This window comes from Hylaeus volcanicus, chromosome 7 (genome assembly GCF_026283585.1).
Source record: "Hylaeus volcanicus isolate JK05 chromosome 7, UHH_iyHylVolc1.0_haploid, whole genome shotgun sequence".
NCBI classification, from domain to species: domain Eukaryota; kingdom Metazoa; phylum Arthropoda; class Insecta; order Hymenoptera; family Colletidae; genus Hylaeus; species Hylaeus volcanicus.
This window is the reverse complement of record NC_071982.1, coordinates 1,164,377-1,175,109: the sequence shown is the minus strand read 5'-3', so window position 1 is coordinate 1,175,109 and position 10,733 is coordinate 1,164,377. Positions and strand designations below refer to the sequence as shown.

General features: G+C 42.2%; 3 protein-coding genes across 3 annotated transcripts in view; 2 read left to right on the top strand and 1 right to left on the bottom strand.

The window, feature by feature from the left end:
- Positions 1-720: 720 nt before the first annotated feature.
- Positions 721-2,220, top strand: LOC128879894 (sperm flagellar protein 1-like). The gene is made up of 3 exons (XM_054129454.1): positions 721-838; positions 947-1,234; positions 1,892-2,220. Exons 1-3 carry the CDS (start codon positions 721-723, stop codon positions 2,218-2,220), a joined length of 735 nt encoding a protein of 244 aa, XP_053985429.1.
- A 553-nt stretch (positions 2,221-2,773) lies between these two features.
- Positions 2,774-7,078, top strand: LOC128880179 (retinol dehydrogenase 14). Its single transcript, XM_054129971.1, has 5 exons — positions 2,774-2,932; positions 3,952-4,222; positions 4,938-5,177; positions 6,141-6,523; positions 6,800-7,078. The coding sequence occupies exons 2-5, from the start codon at positions 3,955-3,957 to the stop codon at positions 6,902-6,904; spliced, it is 996 nt and encodes a 331-aa protein (XP_053985946.1). The 5' UTR covers positions 2,774-2,932; positions 3,952-3,954; the 3' UTR covers positions 6,905-7,078.
- A 47-nt stretch (positions 7,079-7,125) lies between these two features.
- The window catches only part of LOC128879892 (uncharacterized), an 8,705-nt gene continuing 5,097 nt past the window's right edge, over positions 7,126-10,733 (bottom strand). Inside the window, exons 10-16 of the mRNA XM_054129446.1 lie at positions 10,079-10,204; positions 9,336-9,495; positions 8,871-9,259; positions 8,629-8,800; positions 7,861-8,051; positions 7,635-7,779; positions 7,126-7,555 (exon numbers count right to left, since the gene is read on the bottom strand). Coding sequence (XP_053985421.1) covers positions 7,236-7,555; positions 7,635-7,779; positions 7,861-8,051; positions 8,629-8,800; positions 8,871-9,259; positions 9,336-9,495; positions 10,079-10,204 — 1,503 coding nt within the window. The 3' untranslated portion in view covers positions 7,126-7,235. The remainder of the gene's footprint in view (positions 7,556-7,634; positions 7,780-7,860; positions 8,052-8,628; positions 8,801-8,870; positions 9,260-9,335; positions 9,496-10,078; positions 10,205-10,733) is intronic.

The window sequence follows — 10,733 nt, the reverse complement described above, 5'->3', positions numbered from 1 at the left end:
CGCTCCACCGGCATACTCGCGCTCTGATTGGTCGGGGTTTTCTGTTAATAACTCTTTAATAAAGCCTCGGACAACATTTTCGCTAATGAAAAAGTTGTTTCAAATCACCTCCCGAACCACTCCTTTTTAAGGTGTTACAACATTTTTGGGACACCCTGTATTCATGATTTAAGGATAAAGATAGGACATTATATAAAGACAATATAAAAGTATAGACAATATATAAATAATAAGGACAAATATATTCATGATTTCGATCTCATAGCCACAAAAATAGCTATAGCACCCCTCCTATTACCGTGGATACGTCGTGTCCGATACGACACTGTTGATCATTAGTCTCGATTGGCATCACTGCTCTCTGACCTAGGGAGTGAGGAGTGGTGGGGATGAGGCAGGACTAGGGACGCCATAGCCAAGGCGCAGCCGCAGCGACGCGATAATTATTCATGGTTATATTTGAAACTTCAAAAGCGATTCGATATGATCGAACAGATGTGACGTTCACGTTTAAATAAAAGAAGAATGGCACGTTTTTGACGGACTGTGCGTTTATTTCGGACAAGAGCTAGCCGAAATCGACGTTGATCGCACGAAGAAATTCTTTTTGCAGATTCGTAGAAAATCGTGCACGACATCGCGGAAGAATATGTCCCATACGCGCATGTACTCCCTTTGCTGCGTTTAACGAACTGTGTTTAATTCCAAAAGGCATTCGAAATGGCTGACGAGAAGGAAAAATGTCCGGATGATCGATTGGAAGAGCTGTACTCGTGGATATCCACGATTCCGTTTTCGAAACCGAACAGGAACTTGACCAGAGACTTTTCGGACGCTGGTACCTATATCGCGACATTTTCCTTTATCTTTTATCTATCACTTTATCTTTTATCTGCTACTTTTCCGCGTTGTTACCGTTTAAACGATCGAAACTTGTGTTTGTTAGTTCTGATGGCCGAGGTCCTCAAAGTATATTATCCCCGTTACGTCGACCTCCACAATTACGTGCCAGCTAGCAGCTTGTCCACGAAAAAAGAAAACTGGTCCATCTTGAATCGGAAAGTACTCAGTAAAATCGATATGAAATTGTCGAAAGATGCGATCAATCAGCTGGCGAACTGTCATCCTGGGACCGCCGAGCAATTGCTTCTAGAACTGAGGGACAAGATTTTAAAGAATTCCGAGCATCAGAATTCGTCGTACAACGATAAAGAGATAAATTCGATCGACGAAGGTACCGCGAACGTTAAGCAGTTCAGAAAACATCGTTACATCGATAGAAATGATTAATCGTATATATTTCCAAAGCGTGTGCTACTTTGCGCAGGCAAGAACGACGAGCATGCTACCACGGAACAGAATTTATCTTCGTGTTTCTCCGACCAATTAACCACCAAAACTCCGAATTCGAATAGATCGATACTCGCGCGCATCAAGGACAGGCTCTCCTTTATCGTGCGATTGCTGATCATTTTGTTTTGCGTTTGGAATTACTTTCCAAGTATAAAGTTCCAAATTCCGCGTAAGTTACTTATGTTACTGGTAAGACTGCAATTTAACACCTCCATCCTTTTCACACCTGCGATACGTCATTTTACTTGTTTTCGCGTGCTGAATACGAATATCATTGTCGTTTTTAACGGAAATTGCAAATTTTCAAGATATTCGCCGAAAACTGTCTTACTCATGCGTAGAATTTTACGACGGCCGGATATAGAACCTAACCTAACCTAATATACTGATAATATTCACCTCTAATTGAGTTTCAATAGACTACGCAGTTCAGCCCAATAACTAACTAACTTTAATTTTAATTTTAATTTTAATTTTAATTTTAATTTTAATTTTAATTTTAATTTTAATTTTCAATTTTCAATTTTGAATTTTCAAGGAAAAGCAAAGGCCGACGCGTCTCATGGCCAAGGCACATGGGACAGCAGAAACGAAGAAGACGACGCCGTTCCCCGTCACGTATGCACGCAACTCAGACAGGAACTACGGGAGAAGGACGACATTATCTGTACTTTAAATCGCAAGGTCGAGTACCTAGAGAGCGCGATGAAAGTGAAAGACCTGCGAATATCGAATCTGGCGTCGCAGATCTTGCAGAACGCCGTGGAGTCCGAGCAGCTCGCGAAAATTCAAACGAACAACGACGGGCAGTCCAAGTCCCGGCTTCGATTAATAAATAATCGGGAGAGAGTCAAAGTAGAAGAATAACGTTTATCGGCTCGAATAAATATCAGCGACCGTCACGAGACCAGAAATTTTCCACTGATACAGAGCAACACGCGACAAAGTCAGCGTTGATGTTTTTAAAAAGAATACCACCCAATAAAATAAGAAAGCTACTTTGTCGAGACTTTCTCCGAGTATACATAGATTTAAACGATAAATAGCGCGTTAAACTGGAATGCGGATTTCGTTGCGCGGTGCTAGTTTAACTCTAATTAGCTTGTAGTCCGATGATAACAGTCAGCGAAGTCTGCATCCTTGTACGTACAAGCATTCGAGACTTTCGGCGGGTATCGAAGGAAAACGCGTCCGTCTATTCGTTCGATTTCGAATTACGGGGCAGCGAAAATTCCTACGGTTTCGCCGTGGACGACTTCGCGAGCAAAATCAGGCGGCGTGACCACGCAAGACGCGCGGGATTGAAAAACATAACGAGTTCTTTTCTAGGACGCGGCTACAGGGAACTTGACATTAAAGTTTGTAAAAGTCACTCTCTGGTCAGTGTTCTCCGGGCAAGAGGAACGAGTAGAGAGTAGAGAGAGTGGAGAGTGGAGAGGGAAGAAGGGTGATGCTTGATGCTTGATGCACGGTCACGTATCGTAAAGTCACTAGTCAGTGTCAGTATAGAAGCAACGCGCTGACGGAAAAGATACGTGACCATCTAGGACCTTCGAAAGAGAATTCGGTAACAACCGGCGTGAGTATAATCCAACGTCGGATTAGCCACTTTTCTCTGGTGCTCGTCGCGCAGATATTTTTTACGCTGCCTTTTGGAAATTCCGACTACTCTACGCTTTCGTTTCCTGCGATTCCTGCGAACAGAATCGCCTGCAAAGCATTCTACATCGACTAACGAACGCAAATCTAGCTTTCTTTCGTAATTAATCATCGACATGTTCATCGCAGATATTGTAATTTACGCGATTTTAACGAAATCTCAAAGATATTGTACATCTCGAATATTTCGTAGATATTCTCGTGCTTTAAACTCGAGTATCGGAAAGGTCGTTCGTAAATGTTACTTTCAAAGTGAAAAAGTTACGACGCTCCAAGAGACCTTTATACGAAGATTATTAGAACGCGTTGAATAATTAACGCGATACACGCAAGGATGTCGCGGCATTTATCGCTGTCATCCGTGATCGTTTTTTACAATCAGAGTATTCTACGATCCAAGTAATTCCACAGGTGCATTCCTTACGGTGAAATTTAATCGGTACAGGCTATAGAAGAACCGGTTTGCGTTTACCTCGGGTTTACAATGCCGAAGATCGTTTGGGAACGTTCGAGTGCTCGTTCAGAATTTTTCGTACACGTACAACCGCGGTTTTGCGTAACGGGATTCTGTAAACCATCGCGTATCGAATTGGTGAGCGATAATGGAACGGTAGATGCGTCGAACTCCGCGGAACCGTTTCGTGCGGCGAGGTATTCCTTCGAGTAGAACGTCGTACGTCATGTGAGCGTCCGATATGTCTAACGATGCGTGTTCACGGGCATCGACCTTCAATTGACGCTACTTCGAGCAGGATATTTCAATGCCAAGCGTCGTAGAAACCAGTTTCGACGTTACAAAGTAAAATGTTGAAACTTACGCACACGAGAATCGAGTTTCCGCGAATTTATTTATAATTACGTACGCTCCCCTGTAACAAGTTGTTACCAACAACTTCCCGTGTTCGTTATACACGAATTCTTCGAACGTTGTCCGTTTAGATCATGTTATTGAAGATCGTGTCCTGCACGACCCTGTGTTACTTGGCCGCGGCCGCTTTACTCGGGGTATTTCTGCTCCTGCTGGCGGTCTACCTGTACGCTCAGTACACTTTGGGAGTTTGCACGAGCAAGAAGAAAATGGACGGGAAGACCGTGATAATCACTGGTTGCACTTCCGGTATCGGAAAGGAGACCGCGAGGGACATCGCGAAGAGAGGCGCGAGACTGATCATGGCCTGTCGAAACATGGACGCCGCGAATCAATTCAAAGGTTCGTCGAAACGGGACTATAACGCGCGATAACTATTATTTATTAACACTTTAACGTCCGATCACACGATATGCGTGTGCCGAAGACTATTGTGGACAAGTACCACACTCTCTGTATGTGATGATTTATGAATGGAAACTGTATGAATGGAACACGTCGCTACGTGTTTTGATTTTATGTAATTATTGTTTTATTGTCTGTTGTTAATTTTAGATTTGTTAAATTGACACTATGCGGTCCGGGTACATTACAGTCAGGGCCGAGGTGACTTTTTCCGGGGCCTGAATTTATATTCAAATCCTACACTTAAGTTTTACAACGAGGAATTATTTATTTACAAATGCCGGCGACATTTGGCTGCGTATACGTGCGGACGTTGAAGTGTTAACGTCGATCGTTAAATCGATTTTGCTTTCCATCGACTGGATCCGAAACTGTTTCACATGAGAATCTCTGATGTAACTTTATTTCCTGCAAAGCGATTATAATTGAAACGATCGGTCTGAATATTCCCAGGTCGCTTTCATTAATAATTACAATGACACACTACGCGTCTTGCGTCAGTCTTCGACTATTTGCATGGTAATCTTCTGAGAATAATATATCGAACCGTTTGTACGACTACTGCACACAGTACGAGTAGTTTGTAGAAAAGCATGTTTACTCGAGTGTTGAGTACGCGTTAATATTTACGTTAACTGTAAATCATTCGCAGAAGAGCTGATAAGGGAATCCGGCAACAACAACATAGTCACTCGAAAGCTCGACTTGTCGTCGCTTTCCTCGGTGAGAGAATTTGCGCAACAAATAAATCGCGAGGAGAACAGGTTGGACGTGTTGATTCACAATGCTGGCACTGCAGAGGTGTTCAGGAAGAAAGTTACGGAGGATGGTCTGGAGATGACCATGGCGACGAATCATTACGGTCCATTTTTGCTTACGCATCTTTTGATCGGTGAGATAATTACTCCTTAGGCTTGGTTAAACTGTCGAACGATATTAATGATTTCTGCATCACACGATCGCAAATATTAGTATATCTTATCCGGTGTTGGCCATAATCGTAATCACAATTACGATTATGATTGTGATCAAATGTTTCAGAGTCGTGATTACGATTGTAATCGTAATCACAAATTTTTCTGCGATTACGTTCACGATTCTGTGATCATTACAATCGTAATCATAACTTTTCTGCGATTAGGATCGTATTTTCAGAGGTTTTCACGCATAGAAATTTTGTACGTCAAAACCAACTTCAGATTCGTGTTCCTCGCCCTAAAAAAAACATAGAAAACCGTGCTTTCGTCAAAATCAAAAATTACAAATTTTCATCCAAAATAATTCATGCCATACTGTAGGGCCTAGGGTAATTTTTATAAATTTTTTATTCTGACGAAAGCATAGTTTTCTATGTTTTTGGGGGCGAGGAACACGAATCTGAAGTCGGTTGTGAGATAAAAAATTTCTACGACTGAAAACCCCTAAAAATACTATAGTAGTCACAGAAAAATTTGCGATTGCGATGGTATTTTCAGGGGCTTTCAAACATGTACATCTTTTTCTCAAAACCGACTTCAGATTCGTGTTCCTCGCCCTAAAAAACATAGAAAACCGTGCTTTCGTCAAAATCAAAAATTACAAATTTTTATTCAAAATAATCCATGCCAATAGAGTAGGAACTCGATTTTGAGATACAAATTTCCATGTCTGAAAACCCCTAAAAATACTTCCATAATCACAGAAAAATTTGTGATTATGATCGTAATCGTAATCACTACTCTGAAACATTTGATCGCAATCAGAATCGTAATCGTAATCACGATACGCCCAACACTGATCTTACCCTATTTAATGGCACACGCGGCGTACGTAAACATTCTTTGTGAAAAAGATAACGCATGTTTGTTGCTCGCAGATCTGTTGAAGCGATCGAAACCGAGCCGCATAGTTGTCGTCGCATCGGGACTGTACGTTCTAGCGAGCTTAAACCTGAACGATGTTAATCCAACGACGACCTTGCCTGGGTACCTGTATTATGTCTCTAAATACGCGAATATCGTTTTCACATTGGAACTGGCGCGACGCCTCGAAGGCACCGGTGTCACTGCCAACTGTCTCCACCCTGGACTGATGAGCACTGGTATCTGGAAGAACGTTCCCCCACCATTCTCGTGGGGGCTGAACTTCGCACTGAGGACTTTCTGCAAAACGCCCGTGCAGGGCGCGCAGACAACCATACACCTTGCCGTTTCCGACGAGGTCAAAGGAATTTCTGGCAAATACTTCGCGGACTGCCGTGTAAGATGAATTTTCAACAGTAACTCGTACCATTTATTGCCACGTTAGCGCAGGGGCTCGGCAACACTCGCACCTTTCGGCCGTTTTCCGGTAAACCCCGCCTCCTCGTCCCTCCCCTTACCGCGACGTTCCCGAGTCTCCAGACAGCTCATTGGCTGAGCGGGGCTCGCCGAGAAACGCCCGAAAAGTGCAGTTATCGCCGAGCACTGTGTCGACGCGTAGAACATTCGAAGACTGCCACAGCAAACAATGAATCGCCGAATCGTTTAATTTCAGGAACAGGAACTTTTCAGCGGCGTGAAGGATCCGTCGAAAGGTAAAAAGTTCTGGGAGCTCAGCGAAGCGATGGTGAAATTCCAACCGACTGATCCAAAAATTTAGCGATTATTCCAACGTTTTTTTTATTACTTACGTACTTAAGTTTTGCGGGGTTTTCGTCGCACTGTACTGTCGCACTGTGTCTTCATTCTTTGTTGTTACTATACTTTCTAGAAGTTGTTTTTGTAAACTGAAGTTATAATAATAATAATAATAATAATAATGATAATAATAATACAGTATTCGTAGATACACAGTAAAACATAGAAGAGACAACATCCATATCTGTTCGTCCGCTATATTTATTTATCTTTTAATACATTGGCGAGAAAGTTCGAATTATTAAGAATCGAGAACCGCGGGAATCCTTACGACTATCGAGCAGATCCACCGCTCAGTGTTTCACGTTGCGCGATTTATTCGGCAAAGGGAACAACCTCTCCCAGAACTGCATTCTTTCGGGGAAGAAACTATTTTTCATAGTCGGATGAGGATTGATATCCAGGAAATTGGTTTGCGCTGGTACAAATGGGGTCCACGTTACGCCCCTGAACCTGTCGTTGTTCCTAGGAATTGGTTCGCCAGTTTCTACGAAATTCGCCCACATCGACGTCGAAACTTCCACCATCGGGATTTCAGGCGCGTCCGGTTCGAAATATGGGAATAGCTGCTTCATGTAGAACAGGTACTGCAGATCGTCCTGGTGGTCTACGGCTAGGGGCAGAATTTTAATTTCCTGTGAGTTTCGCTCGACGCGATTCGATGAATAAAAACAAAAAGGAAACTGTTATACCGGCCGGCGTAGTGTCGTTCCACATTCGGAAGCTGTAACGCGACTTGTACGTGAACTTGTAAAAGTACACCGGCTGCTTGGATTTCGAAGCCATCAGTTTGGCTGTTCGGTACATGCTAAATATGATTATACCATCGGCGTACACCTGGAAGCGGTTGACGATTTTTAATAATAACGCTACCGTCGAAAAGTTGAAGAGAAAAGTTGAAGAGAACTTTGTACGTACCTCGGAAAGTCCTTGCATGGTGTTACTATCAATTGGTTGATTGTTGAAATAGAATCGCCGCAATTCCCTGCTGATATAGTTCGATCGTGGTGTATCGCGTTCGTAATAGAATAGAATGGGAGCAACGCGGTTCCAGTTGTCGTTGATTTCTTGGTACAGCGAACCATTGTTCAACGCATCTTTTTCATAAACTGCAATCCACGACAGGTTAGTGCGTTTTACACGCAGAACTGTACATTCTTAATTACCATTACGTAATGATTACTTTGACCCGGTAATTAAATAATTGCCATTACAATTACAGTAATGTCTCGTCAAGCGCACAAGTTCGGGACCGACCTTGGGCAGTTATCGTAGACAAAGTAACGCTTAACAAGACATTACTGTACTCTGTCGCATGTAATGGTATTTGCAATTACTTGACTATTACCGGCGATCCAATTTCTTTTTTATAACTGCTTATAACTTGAATATATTTAAATATTGTTGGCGAAGTGTCGATTTTGAACATTTTCCAAAGAAGGAAACGAGACAAACACATCGGCATTCAGATTTATTCGAAGCCTAGGGTTTTGCCCATCACTGATTAAGAACAAGCTACTGCGTAATTACTGAAAACAAAGTAATCAAGAATTACTCAGTAATGAAGAATAAGGTATTTGATAATTATTAAATTGCATAATTACTAAAAACAAAGTAATCGAAAATTATTTAAGTAACCATTTTCTTTAGATGTGTAATCGTTACCGTAATCGGTTGCGTACTTACGGGAAGCTAGCCCACCGAATTCATCCTCCGTCACGCCAAGGATGTAAGGGACCTGTTTGAATTTTCCCTGCGAGATCAAGTCGTACGGCTGAGCAGTGAGGAACCTCTCAACGCCGCGGACTTCCGGCTCGACGGTGGGTTGCCAAAGTAAGATTGGGGTTTGATACCAGTCCTGCGACAACGACAATCACAACGTAAACAACAACCCGGATGCCTTGGCAAACAACGGGTATTCAACTCACGAATAACGAAGCCAAGGTGTCGGTGAAGTTCTCGACGGGTTTCGTGTACATGCAAAGCAACATGGAACCGGTTGTGTCGGAGGGACAGTTTAGCAGATCGGCCAGTTTCTTAGCGAGCTGTTTCTGCCCGTTGCTGGCGATGTTTGAGTAGACGTCACCCTGCAGGGGCGAGCCGCTCATCGATATAGCTCTGTGGAATAGATTCTGGGACATCGGCGACACCATGTGCAGGAGTATACTGAAACTACCAGCGCTGTCACCGCAGAGAGTGACGGCGTTTGGATTGCCACCGAAAGCAGCGATGTTTCTTTGAACCCAACGAAGAGCCACCACCTGGTCCTTCAAGCCCATGTTTCCTGGCGCCAAATTATCGCCCATACTCAAGAAACCTGAAAAAGATAGACGGTCACGTTTCGTATTCTGCGAGAGCAGAAAAGAATTTTGGAGATTTGATTTTCTCGTCACCTAACGCCCCTAGACGGTAATTGATTGTGACCAAGACGATGTCCTGGTCCATGAGATACTGTGGCCCGAACAACGTACTCCGCCCTGAGAAGGCGTAAAAGCCGCCCGGATGAAGAAACACCATCACCGGTCTCGATACATTTTCATCTTTGCAAGGTAACTGCAATTGTAATCAATCGGACTATCGTAAACAATGTTTCGTAATGTCTCGCGCGCAGAGTTGCGAGGAATTGATTAAGTTTTTCATCGATTTCCGTTTTTAGTTGGCAATTAATAACAAACTATGTAATTAAAAATTATTTAATTAAAATTGAATTAAGCGAAGTTAATCGATGGTTGTTTAATCGACGATTGATACGAGCTAATTTGATCGAAGATTATTCAATTAACGATTAGTTTAAGGAGTATTAATGGAAAATCTTTTAATTGATGATTAATTTAAGCGGAATTAATGGAAAATCATTCGATTGATGATTGATTTAAGAGGAGTCAATTCAAGCTGTTTAATTGACGATTGACATGAGTGAATTCTGTCGAAGATATTCAATTAACGATTAATTTAAACAGAATTAATAGAATCGATTAACTCTGCTTGATACAATTTTAATTAAATCATTTTTAATTACATTTATTTAAACGATTTATGAATTAAGTTGATTGAATTAAATTTGTTGAAATTAATTATTTAATTTAAAAATTGTAAATCATTATAATTCAAACCCTGCACACGTGCGCGTACTCACTTTTGTGGTATACACGTTCAAAAGTAGACAATCTTCGGACGTGTAGTTTTCGCCGTTCTGAGGACACGCGGGCCCATCCTCTGTTGCATCGTAAACATTCTGCCAGTCTGCTGCTGGGACCGGGGGCTGTAAACATCAAAGCGTTCGAATTTCTAATCGCTGTTTCGAAGAAACCACGAAAATTACAATCGCGATTTGTCTATTGACTTCTGCAAGAGTGATTCACAGGTAGCATTCACGGTCTCGCCAGCGCGATTCGTCCACTTATCGCTGAAACGGAAAGCCTCATTAAGGTATGAATAACAGCCGAATGACGCATCTTTTGTGTCAATTTCATTATTTCCACCTACGTCTTCGTTCCTTTGTCTCATAAGAACTATGATTCCTTTGGAGATTAGGATTCGACGTTCTTTCACGCATAATATACGATATACTACGGTGAATGTGATCAATTCTGGAATATTTATCAAATTCACCGGTGATTTTATATGTATAGTCTCCAACTCGTAATGGGGAATGTAATAAACTTGTTAATGCATATGCTCTCTACACCGAAATACTGTCTGAGTAGGTTTGAGATAGTTGCTGGTGGGAACGGGAATATTAAATACTGTCTACACGGAAATACTGTCTGAGAAGGTTTGGTGTAGTCGTC